Source organism: Balearica regulorum, chromosome 4, assembly GCF_011004875.1.
Source record: "Balearica regulorum gibbericeps isolate bBalReg1 chromosome 4, bBalReg1.pri, whole genome shotgun sequence".
Classification (NCBI taxonomy): domain Eukaryota; kingdom Metazoa; phylum Chordata; class Aves; order Gruiformes; family Gruidae; genus Balearica; species Balearica regulorum.
In genome coordinates, this window is record NC_046187.1 from 80,028,308 (window position 1) to 80,044,934 (window position 16,627).

The 16,627-nt window shown below is 41.7% G+C and overlaps 1 protein-coding gene across 2 annotated transcripts in view; it reads left to right on the forward strand.

The window, feature by feature from the left end:
- ATRN (attractin) overlaps nucleotides 1–16,627 on the forward strand; it is a 146,953-nt gene that overhangs the window by 91,152 nt on the left and 39,174 nt on the right. Inside the window, exon 25 of one of the 2 annotated variants that reach the window (XM_075752833.1) lies at nucleotides 1,068–1,128. The exons of the other annotated variant lie outside the window; for it this stretch is intronic. Within the exon in view, the coding sequence (XP_075608948.1) occupies nucleotides 1,068–1,079 (12 nt within the window). The 3' untranslated portion in view covers nucleotides 1,080–1,128. Of the gene's footprint in view, nucleotides 1–1,067; nucleotides 1,129–16,627 lie in introns of those variants that run through there. 2 annotated transcript variants of the gene reach the window in all.

A 16,627-nucleotide genomic window follows, 5' to 3' on the forward strand; every position in this document is an offset into this window, starting at 1 on the left:
TGCAGCTTCTTGCATACAAAATACACGGTTTGCAAAACCTCGCTAGAGGTTCACTGTGTATTGTTAGCATGGCGATTCATCACCGCGTCGGGCTTCAAGAAAAGTGCCACCGTGACTACGTAGCGTCGCTGCACGTGCTGCTTGGTGGAGCGCTGCAACGGCGTTAGCAGCTTACCCTGTTTGAGGACGGGAAGTATTTGATAACTGGTGGGAAATTTTCAAGTCACTTAAATTGCTGCCTTCTGCTCTGATTTCGTAAAGGCTGTAGTGCAAAAAATAGCTAAAATTGCCTCTGCTGTCTACAGTTTTTAGTTTCTCAAACTTCTGCATGGGCTGTTGAAGCTTTTTTGGGGGGTGAAGTGTTCCTCCGGTTGATTTATTTCAGGACTGTGGGTCTATATAGCCTCTTCTAAAGCTTTAATCCTTTCTACACAGCAAGTTAATGCACTATGGATAGCTTAATTCAGTCACATAATGGGTCGTCATAATTATTCTCGATATTTCAAAATACGCTGTTTACCGTGATAGGAAAATATTTGTGAACCCACTCAAAATGTTGAATTGCTGTCTAGTTCGTCTGCTGAAATTGTGAATGGTGAACCGAAAGGTGGAAACAATTCATCTCCCTTAAATTGATCGCTGCTTGCCGAGGAGCTGCCAAAAGTTCAAGCGCAGAAACGGTAACAAATGGGAGACCTGAACATTGAGGACAGCCTCAAACGTGCTGTAATTAAATCAGCCTTTCGTTCGCAGCGCTTTCTTTCGGTGATGGACCGGGTGACTGGCACCAACCTGCGTGTGTACACTCGCACATCCGCGGGTTACGCAGCGTGCCTGCTGCTGTGTGTACAGAAACCGCAGCGTGCGCCGTCCCGAGGAGTGAAATGTAAACCGTCACGGGCAAACCTCTTGGATGATGTACTCTTTAATGAACTACCTTCCTTTGGGGCCCTCCCGTCACTGCCTTATGTTGCTTTTTGTTAACTTACCGTTGGCAAGGATATCATCAGGGTGGCTGCATCCAAGTCTTGAAGCAAAATACACTTTCTTTTTTTTTTTTTTTTTAGTGTTCCAGTTAAGAGCTGCGCTGCTGCGATTGAATAAGATTTCAAATAGATGTGGGGAGTACAAGTCTGCTCTGAATAAAGCTTTCAGAAATGACACTTTCTTGGATTCGAGTGCTTTGTATATTAGACCTGTGGCTGCTAATTTTGATACGTTTTTATGACCTTTTCTTCTTTCCTTAGTTGTTAGTCTAAGGGAACAGCCTAAGCTCTGTTTATTCCCATGCATCAAAAGATTTCTGCTCTGCCTCTCATTGCAACCGAAGGGTTTGCTCTGGGATTGTATTATTTTCACTAATGGCCTCCTTTGACCTCTAAAACAGTTTCCCGCTGGTTTGCAATGATATGCTGAAAATGTATGTAGGAATGTAAGAGAGCAGATTCCCCTCATATCTATTTGGCTTTGCAGAGCTGGCAATAACGTTGTAAATGTGTCTTTTTCTTCAGCCAGTAGGTATTTCCTGTGTTAGTACGCAGGCAAAGTTCACGTGGAGCTGTATGCTGCTGGTGTCAGCTGTGTTTCAGAGTGGAGATGAATTATAAACTAGACCAAGATTCTTCTCAGGAATGGCTCTCTGGCTGTTTAAAGCAGGCTCATTTTTCTCTTATGCTGAACGTGGCTATTTAAGTGGGAAATAGTAGCCAATATTTTACAAAGTACCAGGAATTACATTCCTAAAAAGTCTTCACAATCCTCAGACAAGGGTCTTACTCCGATCTTTATCATCATTTTAATCTTTCATGGATCTTGGGTTCAACAGTATGTGAAATCTTCCCAGGTTCTCATTTTTCAAAGGAAATCTCCTTCACTAAACCAGTTTTGGATTAAATTTCTTCTACAGATTCTCAGTTCCCCATCCTGCTATTTTTATTGGCAATGTAGCCCATAAAACAGGTGGTCTGCATTAGCATGAATCTTAATACCAGTTTCAATTAAGCTTTAATTTTACTTGCCATTCGGTGTTTAATGTGGTTCGGGCAGCATTTGTTTTCTCGCAGAGCTGGGTGATGGACGACACGTTCCTACGGCCAAGGAGAGCTTTGGGGCACCCTCAGCTCCTGCCAGCTGGGGATGGCAGTACCCCTCCGCTGAAGAGCAGAGCTGGAGGAATGCCGGATCCCACGATTCCCCCTTCCTTTTTATTTTAGGCTTTCGACCTCTTTAAGGTGACATGAATATTACCAGCAGTGATGCTCTCTAGGGTTACCCCTTTGAGGTTTACAGCCTAACTAAAAGGCTTTGATAATGCACGTAATAAGATAAAGCGAAGAAACCGTACCGCAGTTAAAAAGCGGGGTCTGTAACTGACTCTAATACCCTGATCTGTCTCTGGAGGAAACATTAGGTATTTGATACAGGGCATAAATATCCCCGAGGACTGGACATGGCCCATGGAGGTTTCCAGCCTTTCTCTAAATTAGTGTCGTTCTGTAATCAAAAGCCACGGGCTAATCGAACGAAAGCTCTCAGTAAGGGAAAAGGGAAGGAAAAAATGCCTTTGTTGTTGGCCAAAGAGAATAAAATACATATAGATAGGTAGCGATTGCTTTGATAAAATAATTATGTAGGCTCGAAACCGTGCTGAGGATGGTGATCTTGATAGCTTTCCTGCCAGGTTCTCCATGTGCCTCATGCACCTTTAATTAGGAATAGATGTAGTTGCGGAGATATAATCATCCGTAGCTCTCTGGGACCCTTCTATTCCAAAAATGTTCTTTTTTTCTTTTGCTTCTGAAAGCACTGGAATGCCAAAGTTGTTTGCTAATGATGTCCCTTGCCTTTCTTTAGATATAACTGCAGGTGCTTTTGAGCCTCTTTCACTGCATCTCTCTCGCAGTGGTAAGAGCTCCGCTTTAAACTGAACAATGAAACGTAAATCAATTTGTTAATCTGATGAAATTTGCTGTGGAATGTAATTACTTTTGGAGACATGCAATTACATGCTGATTTTTTTCAGAACAGGCAAACTGACATCTTCTGCTGGGGACGGAAAGATTTGAAACAGAACAGTTAAATGATACTTTAAAACATGAAACAGCTACTTCCTTTTTATCTGCTCCTGCCTTCTTATTTTTGGCATAAAACGATGACATTCTTCTCCTTTTAGAAGTTGTTCCTTTTCATATTAAGTAGTATTTCTGTTAGCAGCTTCTTAAATCCTTCTCTCAAAGGCAGTTAACCCTTGCTAGGATGTGTTGCAGCTCCAGGACCTTCTCACTGGAGGTGATGGCTCCAGCAACCTTGAAAATGGCTCACCCTAAATTTTCTCCGAGGCCTGTATTGTTGCATGGGATTTTTATCTTTTTTTACTCAGCCATTGAAATCTTGGGGGTTTATATCTACAACTTGAATCCCAGACTGGTTTGGGTGGGCAGGGACCTCACAGCCCATCTAGTTCCACCCCCCTGCCATGGGCAGGGACACCCTCCACTAGCCCAGGTTGCCCAAAGCCCCATCCAACCTGGCCTTGACCACTGCCAGGGAGCCAGGGGCAGCCACAGCTTCTCTGGGCAACCTGGGCCAGGGCCTCAGCACCCTCACAGGGAAGGATTTCTGCCTCCCATCTCATCTCCATCTCCCCTCCTGCAGCTTCAGGCCATTCCCCTTGGCCTGTCACTCCCTGCCCTTGTCACCAGCCCCTCTCCAGCTCTCCTGGAGCCCCTGTAGGGACTGGAAGGGGCTCTAAGGTCTCCCCGGAGCCTTCTCTTCTCCAGGCTGAACAAGCCCAACTCTCTCAGCCTGTCTCCATAGCAGAGGTGCTCCAGCCCTCGCATCATCTCCATGGCCTCCTCTGGACTCGCTCCAACAGCTCCATGTCCTTCTTGTCCTGGGGTATATTAGGGATGAATTGTAGTAACTCAACGTATCTTTGTTTGCGAGGTTGTTGTAGTATTTTCATATAGCATTGGTAGTCTGCTCGTGTGGCTGTGCCAAAACTTTAGCTGCATAAGTAAGAAAAATTATTGGAGAATAGAGAGACATAGACTGAGATTCAGATTTAATAATACCAGAAGGATTTCTTAGAATGAGGATTTTTTTCAGATATGAGAGTAAGATACGTATGGATTGTCTTACTTTTAAGGAAGCTGATATTTTATTTTTGTTTGCCTTTAAGATGCAGGGCTGGAAAGCATAATCTCACAAAAGTGCAGAATTAATTTTCTGTGGAAGCAAACTCCGCGTTAAGCAATTAATTTCTCCTGGATGAGGCCAGGGGTGGTGATGTGCTGGTTGCTTGCAGTTGCTGTACTTCGGTGCTGACTAGCTCTTCTTGAAAATACAGTATGCCATCGCCGAATGTAAATGTAAACCTCCAGTTCAAATATATTTCAGAAAACGAGCCATGTGGGCCATTGCTGGGAAGCTTTTACAGCTACCAAAAGAGCTAGATATATTTCCTTATACAAAAGCTTATTTAAAGAGTCAAAGAATAGTAAGCAGAGTTAATGAAGAGGAGAAAAGTGCACTGCCAATAAAATATAAGAAGCCAGCGTACTCAAATGCAACAATAGATATAGCCTGGCTAAACCACGGGGGGGAAATATATCCGGTACTAACACAGGGTGACAAAAGCAGAAAGCCTCCGGCTTGTTTAGCTTACCGACATGGGGACGGAGCCGCCGGCACTCGAGTAACAGCTCTCAGATGGCTCTGCGGGTCTGCTTTTGTTAAAAATAAACCATTCCTGGAATGTCGCTAAAACTTCTTTTTCTCTCACTTAGTTTCCTGACTTTGTATTATTAAGATTTTTTTTTTTTATTATGGTTTTTTATTTACCATGTTGGCAGCTCTCGCTCACAGCAGTGTTGGCAAGGAGCGTTGGAGAGTTGGGGTCAGGGCGGTGTAGTACTATCCAAGCCCTGTGTAACAATAAGTTTCTGGGAAAACTGGAGTTTTTGTTGTGGGGTTTGTTTTTTTTAAATTGGTTTCTTTTTTCTTTTTTTTTTTTCCCCTTTTTTTTCATTGATTATAAGTGTCATGTATAGCTATTTCTTAAAAACAGTCTGGTTTGCATGTGAGACTAGCACCGTCCCGGTTCCTACACCAGGACCCAAAGTCTCTTTAAATTACATGAATACTTTGACCACGGGGATTGAAATAAAACATGACAGATTGATTTGGCAGTTAAGTTTTTTACTGGGAAGTTCTTCATGACAAAATGGCAAAATGCGTGTTCTAGAAAGCCTTTAGCTATATGTAGTATCTACCTGTCCTTTTTTAATGCTAATATAAGAGCTTATATCTGTGTTGCTCATTTTTCCCTCTCCAGCAGTTATTTTTTCCTGTTAAGAGGGGTTTTTTTTAACACAAAATCGTAGCCAAGGCTCTCAACAAATAAACCCTTGATAAGTAAACCAGCCCAGCCTATGATTTCTACTTCATAGCTTGTTCAGAACCGTCGCAGCGGCTGCGTCACAAGGCAGACCTTTGATCAGCCCTTACGTGAGTTGCCTGTCCTCCACGGCGTAAAGTTCTTTTCCAAAGTACCTGATGTTTTTCCTCTGATTTATGTTGGAAACACAGATCAGGCTGCCAGTTCTCCAGCTCACGAGTATGCAGTGGAGAAAAATACATTTGTTAAAGCTCCTAGCGTTTTATTTCATAACACTGCAAGTGCATAAATTTAAAAAATAATCCTAAAATAGGCTGAACTTTTAATTATTGTGCATATCTTTGGTTCTTCTGTCTCGTTTTTTTTTCTCCCTGCAAATAGGTGGTTTGTTGAAAGTTAAGTTGTTGGGGTTTTTTTTTATTAATGCTGCTTCAGGTAGTGATGTGACACCAGGTTTGACACAGCGTGTGGCTTCAGTACTGTGTAATAACGTGAGAAATGTTGTCACTAAAAGGTATTTTTATTTGGTTATTTATATAAATACATATTTATTTTACTTTGAACTGTATACATAAAAATATATAACAATATATATATACTTATTTTACTACTTTATTTTATTAAAGACATAAAATCCTTAGAATTTCTGTAGAGACTTCTGCAGCTGGCATATTGCAAACCCTTTGTGATACAGATTGATAAACATTTGAAATCTCTCATCCCATATGATCGTTAGAAATCACAGCTTCCTCGGCAAGGGAGACAGAGCTTTTTTTCCACTAATAACAACTGCCACACCAAGCTCTTTCTTGCATATATTTCCAGTGTTTTGTCTGGTCAGAAATGATGCAAGACATAAGGTTTTGCCCGTTTCCATCTGTCAGCTATTTTGGAGCCTAAAAAAAAAAAATAAATTGCTAATATGTATTTAGCCGCTTTACTCTTCTTTCTATTCTTGATTCCTTCTTGCATACTTATGTTGCAAACTCTTTGGGAAAACAACTGTTACTCCTTTCAAGCTTTTGGCACACAAGTGGTTGCAGACTGTAAATCTAATCTTTTTGCTGGACTTTCAGGGTCTGGGAGAGTGGTAGAGCTGTTGAGTGCTAAAGTTTTAATTTCTTCCATGTTGAAACTCTCCAGAAATAGTGTTGGTATGCTGATGAATGTAACTTATCCTGCACACGGATGGTGTCAGAGCTCTGCTCGGCTCAATGCCAATGGCTGGGATCCTTCACAAATGCATCCAAACACCAGTTTCTGATATATAGAATCATGGAACCCCAGACTGGTTTGGGTGGGCAGGGACCTCACAGCCCATCTAGTTCCAACCCCTGCCATGGGCAGGGACACCCTCCACTAGCCCAGGTTGCCCAAAGCCCCATCCAACCTGGCCTTGACCACTGCCAGGGAGCCAGGGGCAGCCACAGCTTCTCTGGGCAACGTGGGCCAGGGCCTCAGCACCCTCACAGGGAAGGATTTCTGCCTCACATCTCATCTAAATGTACTCTCTGAGGACTTTATCATTCTGTGATTTTGTGACTTGCAACTGGGAAGAGCGGAGTGTCTTAATGCTAGCGGCTCGGTTTCTGTGTCTAGCTTCGGCATTTTTATTTTTAAGAATTTTTTTCAAAGTAGTTCAAAACTGCCTCATCTCCAGAATAATTGTTGCAGTGGCATATAAATCCAAATCTATTTAAAATAAGGAATATATCAACCTTTTTCTCTTATAAGACTCACGTGGTGGCAAGAAAACTCACTCTATAACCAAAATGTTATTCCCAGCTGCAGATTATAACCTCTTTTCCTCTTTGTGTGGCATCAGCAAACTGCCTAGCGCTTTGCGAGCGAGCTGAGCTTTGCTGCTGGGACTTGTCGGCTGGCAGTGCCCGCTGCCCCTGCACGCCGCCTGCCAAGTGCCGGGCGTTCGGGCGGACGCACCGGTGCAGGATCCCTGCCGCCAAGTTCAAGGTAACTCGAAACGGCTTTGCAGCATAAACACATCTGAGGTTCAGTTGTAAAGGTTTGATATTTTATATAGGTTTTCAAGAAGTCTTCTATTTTTGAACTTGTTTTTAAACCGAGCAGTGGAAAAGGTGCATTTATTCTTATTTTTTTTAAAATGCGGGATTTTATTGCCATGTTTTTCTCAGCTGAATTCCTCTTAAAGGAGTGAATTCCTTACCTGCATTCCATTTAATAAGCAAGACCTTTTAGCAAAGAGGGGTTTTTTTCCTCTAGTTAAATGTTTGACAGAGAAATGGCATGAAGTTTTTGTGCTGTGCTGGAGAAGGTACTGTTGCTTTCAGGTTATAGAATTAAAATAAGGCAACATATAGGATTGCTCCAAGAATCCCTTTTCAAGTGACTTCTACCAAACCCGTAGGTCAGTCTTCCAGTTTAGCTGTGGATGGAGAAGAGTTTGTAAGAAACCAGAAATCCCTTCTTGGGGAAAAAAACCCCACTTTTGAAGTGAATTGTCAATGTGAAAACATATCTTTTCTATACATTTTTTTATTATTTTTTTTTTTTACCCTTTTCCTTTTGAATTTGGAGCATAAAATTTGCATTCAAAGCTGGACACCTTACCAATGCCTAGATTTTGAGAGGCCAACGGTAACTGAAGATTTTGGTCTAAAAGCAGTATGCGAGGTTGGGAGAGTCTTGACCATTCAGTTCTGGTTTGAAACCTGACAATAGTTTAAAGTCGTTTCTTTTCTATAACCGAAGTCTGTGGTGCTGTTCACTGCTAGAAGTCATTAATGTTGTTAGTCTTTGTCTCTAGTTGATGATAGTAATTTGCCTGAACTTAATTGCCGTCATCATGAAATGCACTATTTTTAACTTTAGTCTTTAGAGTGAGTTATGTAAAAATTCACCAGAACTCAACAACAACAAGTTGGTTTCAACCGGTTCAGTTATTTGCAAGAATGCAAATGAGGCAGAATTATTTGTGTTCTGTGCTCTCTGCTTTGGAGAGGGTTCATACCCAAAACTTGGGGGAATTGAATGTACCTTAGAGGTCCTCCTCCCATGGAAATCCACCTTACCGAGTTTTTAATTACAACTTGGCCATCTTGGCTTGTTTGGAGCTACTCCTCACCCTTCTGAACGCTGCCTCTTCACTGAACCTTCTCTCCAACTTGACAAAGCCAACAGGGATTTTTGCTCAAGTGGTTGTAGAAGTTGCTACCTGAATCTGCAGTTTCACCTCGGGTGCTGTGCCCGCTGAGTCACCTGCAAAGCACAGGACGTTGGTGGAAACCCACCGTCTCGTAGATCGGCCTGAGAAGTTGCACTTTGCACTTCTGGGGCAGAATTATAGGTGTGAATTCTTTCTCTTAACCCTCCTTGGAGGCTACTTAACTCCTGGTTGAGAGAAGAGTTGGGACTGTGCCTCTTAACCCATTGCAGCAAGGTTTATCAGAAATCATCTTTCCCAATCCTTCCATGCCAACCATAAGCGTGCTGCTGCTGTTCCCAGCAGGCACGGAGCAGGAGCTCTCCGGAAGGAGCATCCAGCCACCGACCCCAAACTCCAGTGTCCGAAGAGACTTTACAAGGCTGTGAATTCTTGCCTGTGTTTTCCTATAGCCTGACACCACCGCCAGTGCCTGCACAGCCTGTGAGATTCACCACCACCACAGCCCTACCTTTGCTGTTACTTCACCTACTCCCTCTTGTTGCCACAGCTCTGATAGCAAGAGCAGGGGCCCTTTTATTTCTATTATTTTTGTATTTATTTCTATTTTTGTATTTATTTCTATTTTTTTTCCCTCTCCTGTGAAATTGCTACAACAGCCTCCCATTACCTTACTGCTCTTCTCTTACCTGACCATCACCACCTTCAGTGTTCGGACAGGATAGAGAGCGGATGCATCAGAGGTCTATGGGAACGGATGATCTTTAGTTCTAAGGTATTTGCCTGTCATTCAGAAGAGCTGAGGTTTTTTTTTCTGGCCCTGCTTTCAGGTTTCTTGAGGCATTTGGTAGCGCGTTACTGTAATGAGTAGGTGTGCGGGGTCTGATCTGAGATTGCTGTTCCAATTATGAGACTTCCCAGAACATTGTTTGCTAGTGCACTTTAAATTTCGATGAGCATCACTAGTCAACACCTGGCTGTTTATTGAACAAATACTTCCCATTTGTCAGATTTGTGTGGTAATTTTTCTGATGCAGAGAAATGGGGGACTAAATCTTAAGCGCTATTTTTAATTTAGAGGCAGCTATGCCCGTGTTTGCTCTGCGCAGCAATCTGAGAGCTCGCATGGGGAGACAAAGCACATATAATTGGCATTTCTGAGCCAACTGCTGACTGCAGCCAATTAGCTGAAAAGTGACAATTTGTGACTACTGCAGTAAGGCGGCACAGTATTGGAATATAAATCGATTTCCGTCTCGGTGTAAGTTCAGAAGTGAACTAGTTTTTATATTTGCACGGTATCAAGTGTTTGTGCCATAAAGCTCAATGGCTTAGTTAGTATTGCAGCGAGTGAGGAATAAGTCATTTATCTCTTTCATTGGTCCTTCACACAGGAGCAGCGTGGCTCGTAGTAGTAGGTGTGAAAATCAAATTTTAGTGGAGATTTTATTTTTACTTGTTGTAGAATGTAAATCTGAGCATATGAAGCTCTTCAGCTGCACCAAATTGTTGAGAAGTTTTTCTTCTACAAAATATAAAAGCAGCAGTCTGATGAGTGTGCTTGGATGCAGACTGGTTTTTTGAGCTTCTGATGAGCAATGAGTAATTCTTTCAATGCAAGCAGGAACAGATCGATCTGGACTTCTGTCTGGGACTTCTCTGATTTCTGTGGTCCACCTCTCCTGGATCTGTAGCTGTTGGATCAGCTGGTGTTGCAGCTATGGATGGTTTTCCCTACTCAAATCTGTCAACTTTCAATTGAGCATCGCAACAACTCCTGATCTCCCACCTCCAAATCATGCTCCACTTTAACTTCTTGTGTGTCAGAGTTTTTCAAGTTACAATTAATTGCTGTAGGAACCTTCCTTGTCTCAAACTTACGGTTTAACTTTTGTGTCTGGAGAATCCTTCCCTGTGGAACAAGTTGGTTTGGCAGCTTTTGAAGCCTTACAGGGGTCAAGTCAGCTTAAATTTTCTTCCTCACCTCAAAATTTGGGATGTAGTTTTGCTGTTCACTTTAAAGAGATCCATGGTGCCTCTCAAAAGGGAATATCCTGCTGCCTCCATGGTGTGGCACCCATTGCACAGTGGTGCCATGACTGTGACCGGGTGATGGATCCACCAGAAAGCTGGCTCAGCAAAGATCGGTTTTCAGCTGCAATGGGTTGTGTCATCCTGGTTACTACACAGCTGCAAACGCACGGAGCACTCCTGCTGGGTAATGGGAAATGGTGGAACAAGCGGTTAAGGGGAGGGTGTGGAGGCACACTTGGGCACCGGTAGCATTTATAGAAGGGTTGAAATGATGGTGTAGTCATGGTCTGTAACAGGCCTTGCTTTTCTCTTGGAGATGTAAACGTCTTTTGTTTTTTCAGTGTAGGTGTCTCGTTCTGCACTTAACTGAACATTAACCCTGCGCAGAGGCAAGGAGTTGTAATGCTTCTTTTCCCTTTTGGAGATTCAACATCCACATTTCCCTGCAAATATATTCATTCGCTGAAATTTGTATTCCATTATGCATTTGTTAAATTGCCAGACTGTACTTGGTACATCTGAACGCGAATAGTTTGGGTCTTGACTGAGGCAGGGCAAGACGCTAATCGACCCTTTTCCAGGTGAAGATGGACCGAGGGCAACTGATCCCCTTGCATCCAAAACCAAACTCTCTTTTAGGATACTGTGACACACAGTTCCTGAAACGAAGCTGGTTTATGTTCTCTTCCTTGAGCACCAACGATTAGAGCAGGGTTGGTTAGGTTGTTTTAAGATGATCATGGTTTCTCTCAGCAATCGGTCATCCTACTGCGTTTGCCTATTGCCTCTTACACCTGGATTACAAATATAATCCATGTTCATTCAATGTTTTTATTCTCTGACATTTTGGGGGGGTGTTAGCCCACAGTCATTGCCCCTGTGATATACCATAACTCAAAGATGTAAGGAAAGAGGAGGTATTAATGAACTTATTCTTTGAGGTGTGATACACAATGCCAATGCAGAGGACAGCTTTTCCTATGCTTTACTGCTCTGGATCAGACTTACAAAAATTAAGGTCTACTTTCAAGCTTACCACCACATGAAAGAGTTTTGCAAGAGGGAGGCAAAGTGGTTCTTGTAAGCTTGAATCCTGGATTTGAGTTGTTCTTCCGTTCAGTGAAGTTCTTCCATCATTTTCATTGACTCATCTCAGCTTTTAACACTGGTGCGTGCTGACCCAGTTCCCAGTCTCTCGGTGCTTCTTGGTACTGAAAGCAGATTTGATAAATCAGTAGCCGCTTCCTTTTTGTTGTTTGGTATCTGGTCCAATTTCTGTGTGCCTTACCACAAACATAGCTGCATGCAGTCCAGCAGCATGGTGCGGTACTCAACGCCTGAACATGGACACGTAGTGCCAAGAGGATGGCAGATAGGACACAGGACAGCTCTCAGAGGCCCTTCTGGAGCAGCAGCTGGAAGCCAGGTGAGATGTCTTAGGACTAGATGAATGGCAATAGGTTAGCCCTACTAGGCAATGAATCGAGCTCCTAGTGCGTCCATGAAACCAAGGGCAAGGATGTACTGTGGAAATTTAAACCATCTAAATGTAGAGGGTCTACCATTAGAAGTTTTCATGTGCCCCAGGTGTTTAAGGTCCCATTATAGGTGGAGACGTAGATCTGGAAATGTTCAGGTAGTCCTGTACTGGACACCTACACTGGCCAACTGAATCACAGACGAGATTTCCATTGAGTGGAAAGGGATGATAGGCATATACCTCTGTGTTCCTGCATTTAAATGTCTTAATCTGTGTCTGAATCCCATATGTCTCATCTGCAGAGGTGAACAGATGCTTCCTTCTGAAAAGTTGTCCTGGGAGTTAACATCACTGAGATGATTTGAGAGCCACCTGCCCAAAAAGGGTCATCTTGCCCTGCTCCTCCCTTGCGTTGCCGCTGAGTTTGCCTCATTTTGAGCTGGGTCAGCTCAAAAATACCAGCAAAAAGCCCTGCATTCTTACGGTTAGCTCTCTGCTGGCTTAACAACTTGCTTTGGCTCATTAAAGATGTTCACAGAATGTGTGAAACAGCAGCAGCATGTGGCAGAGCCGGGACCACCTTTTAGGTGGTGGAGCTGGATTGCGAGATTGGCTCGTTTTTTCCTGAAACCTCACCGCCGAGGCTGTTGGAGTTGGCTCGCTGCTCCTTTTGAGTGGAGAGCACCGAGAACAACGTGCGTTTTCTGCCAGGTGTTTCACTGGGGCACGTTGTGTTTGTGTTTAAAGGAGAACTTCAACCGGGAATGATGTTCCTCTTGAGCGGAAGAGCAGTCTTTCCCCCCACCGCTATCACAGAGGGCAAAATGAATGTTTTGATGACTTTGGCATCGCTCAAGAATGCTTAAAAGCCATTTGGTTTTCAGCAAGTTCTTTGAGAGAAGCGCAGGCACTCAGCATTCAGGTCACGGCATCCTGTTACCGTTGTCTGTGTTCTCCAAGGTCAGATCGAATCCTTGCCTCTAACCATAAAAAAAGAAGAGAAAGTTGGAGGTGCTGAGGAAGAAATAGAGGAAGACGCACATAAATGTCATCTGCAGCTTGTTTGGCTGTTGGCTTCATCTCTTTGGAAGCCCGTGGAGCTCCCAGCCTTTTGGTCTTCTGTGCTGCTTTTTTGTTCGTTAACTTTGGCGCTGGGACTACATTTAAATAAAAAAGCAAAGCAGCCTGAAATCTCTGACTTTCCGTGTTTTTCAGTGCTGTGTGGTCCCGTGGACGTTCGAAACACGAGTGCTGTAGCATTCTCCCACCTGCTAGGTGAGGTTAATGGATCTAGCAGTAGGGACCTTTTGATATCTTCTGAATTCACAGCAAGCACCAAACTCCGGTCCCCTGCTTCGTGTTGTGCCTTCTCTGTTGCACTTCTTCGGTTTCGTAAGTTAATTAGACTTTTATTTTTCTCTCCTTTACAATTCTGTTCTAGGAGTGTGACCTCTTCAAAATATCATTTCCAATTTCCCTTTTTCTCATCCCTAATATGAATAAGGTTGGAAATAAAGGCGGCACCGATGTGAATCGAGTCACTTTGTACAATAATGGAGACAGGCAAAAATACAGCACGTAAATAATCCTGAGTTGTTAGCAGCAAAAGAAAAGTTGTAGAAACAATTTTTTCTGTGTTTGTTCGTGTTTTCTTGAGCGCATAGATACCCAAAATGTACCAACTTATGTTATGAAAATGCCATACTTGAAATGTTCTTCAGTATATTAGCAGTTCTTCAGTTAACAAGTTTAGATTAGGAGTACTAATACTATGTATAATACTAGAAATTATTTGGGTTTGGAGAGAGATTTGCCCCATCCCCATTGTGGCTAATAGTTTAGTTTCTGTTTCTCTAAAATAATAGTAACTTCCAGCACAAGTGCAAGGAGTTATGTTGTGATGATTTATCTGTAGATCTGTTTATTATAGGCAAGTGAGAGGAGTTACTTCAATTTGTTTCTTGCTGTATTTAACGAGAAAAAAATATTTCTACAGAATTTCTCAGTGGTTTGGTGATACTAATTTTTCTTTGTGGTATGTGAAATTCAAGTACTTTTTAATGAGTTCAAAGCACTTGTAAATCAAAGGCTGGAGACTTAAATAACTTTAGATAGTGTTGCACATGCCGTCTGAATGTGAACTTGTTTCAAAATAAGAAGGTGGCCAAGAGTCAGCCGTACCCATTTTTGTACAAAATTATTCTCTTGAAATTTTTCTCAAGTTTCTTTTCTCTTGGAGCACAAACTCAGGTACTAATGCAAATCAATTCCTGGTATGTAATCCTTCCAATTTGTTTGTCAAAATTTATATCGGTCACAGGCTGTAGTTTAACTCCAGAAGTATTTTGAGTTTGAAATACCAACTTTTACTGAAATGTCAGTTGGGTTCAAATTGTTTTTCCTTTACACAAAATATTTTGCGTAAAGGACTTTGCCATTAACTCCTTTGAAATACGTGTGTACTGATTTCAAAACCTGTGTACTCTTTAGATGTTGGGTAGTTAGAGGTAGCCAGATTTTCTCCTTGGCTTAATATTTTATGCTAATCAAATGATAAAGAAAGTAAAGCTCTTAATTACACATTTTTATCCGTCTGTGTAGGCAGCTATTTTTATTCATCTGGAAAGCAACCAGATTTTTTTTGATACTTCAAATGATGTGGCATTAGAAAAAGCGTGACAGGGTGGTATGTTTTTTCAGGTAACTTTTCAGATCAGATAAACACACAAGCTTTATAGTGTTCCCCGGAATGAACATAATTAATTTTCTGATCCGTTTTGATCTTAACTATTTAAGGATACAGCGTTATTCCTAAGACCATAGTATAAAACATCTTTAAAGGACGCGTGCGTTACGAAAGCGGCAGTTGGATTTTGCAGCTGAGCTGAAGTTCTGCTCCGTACCTGGAGGCGGCTCCCCCGGTCCCCGGCGCGAGACGCACGGTGTTTTCCTGCACTTACGCTGCTTGTTCCTGCGCTACAAAATGAGGGCTTTGAGAATGGATAAATGAATCTTCCGCCGTCATTGAAACTTAATTAAAAATCCATACCGCTAAAGAAATTTATGCCATATTTTTCCTATATTCACAATGAACAGGCTACTTTTAACAGCTATTTCTAACCAAACTTTCTATGTAACTGAATTAATTAAGTCCAAGGAACAGATTATATTAGGGGAAATTAAGCTCTAAGTAAGCAAACCATTAACAATTATGATACTAAATTGCCTGTGACACAGATTGGTCAGGTTTAATAGCATAAAGTGTTTTCAGCTTGTGAGAAGTAAATTGCAGAAACCAACCTGGGCTTTTTTTAATTTTTTTTTTTTATTTTTTTTAATCCGTGTATGAGGCTCAGATCCTCAGTTGGTCTTTGCAGGAGAAGAGCTCCAACAGGTCGACAAAAGATCCACCACTGGCAAAGCATTTGTAGTGCTTCTGTGTGAAACAACCCAAATTTCCCTTCTCTGTTTTATTTAATACACTTATCAAAAAATGAGAAGCCCTTCTCTGGCAAAAGTTGAGAGATGCAGACTCATTAATTTTTCTTAGAATCTGTCCTTTTTATTTTTTAAATTAGCAGATACTTGTTTCTTCTTCACATTCTAATTGGAGCAAGCTTTGGTTTCCATCACAGAAAATCGTCCTAATGATCGTCTGCAGAGGACTGGCCCATCGATGATTTCTTTGTGCTTTTAATTTTCTTTTTCTACAAAAGGATTTTTAAGTATGAGCTGTTGATACATAACAAGGTCTTTGTTTTGAAATGCATCTTTTGTAGTCAGTCAGCATCATAGTTGTTCTCAGAACCATATTTCCATATACTGGATATATTACTTGTTTGTATTTTGGGATGTGATGATTTAGTAAGAAAATTCTTTGCCTTAAATAAATGCCAGAATAATTCTGTGAATATCAAGCCACCTCAGTTGCCATGCACTGAATTTTAAAATAAAAAGTGATATCATACTCTATTTTTCTAATCAAAAAGCTATTGGGAAGCACTTTATAAGGAAAAAGTCAGCAAGAAAACTATGTGTTCTCTTGTCTTTTGTAGGCTGTAATATTGAGGTCACGAGCATCTGGTCTGCAGGTTTTGAGTTAGTTTTCCAGCAAAACACAAGTTATACACTGTAAAGGAGCTTTCAACTTAAGAGCATTTCAGTATACTTATAAGAAAATTATGTTGATCAGCTTCTATAACAAATTACAATGGATATTTAAAGCAAATATGATAATAGAAGGTGTTCTAGAGGAACAGAAATCCAAGCAATAATTCATTTTGCGTATATTCACGATTTTTGGAATGTGACTGTTTGTGGGAGGAGAGATTTGTATTTATGCTAATGGTACCATAACATGCAGTTTATTAAGGAGAAAACCCAACAAATGACGCCTGAAGTGAATTTAATGCCCACGGAAAGCTTTCGTAAATGCAGGTTTCGGTTTAGGTTAGAAATAACTTCAGTTACTTCATGAAAGAGTTAATATCCTGTTGTGGTGCTGAGACTGATAGAGGAAATAGGAGGTACCTGGAAAGAACTTCTGATTCCTAATGTTGCAGAAGTTGCCTTT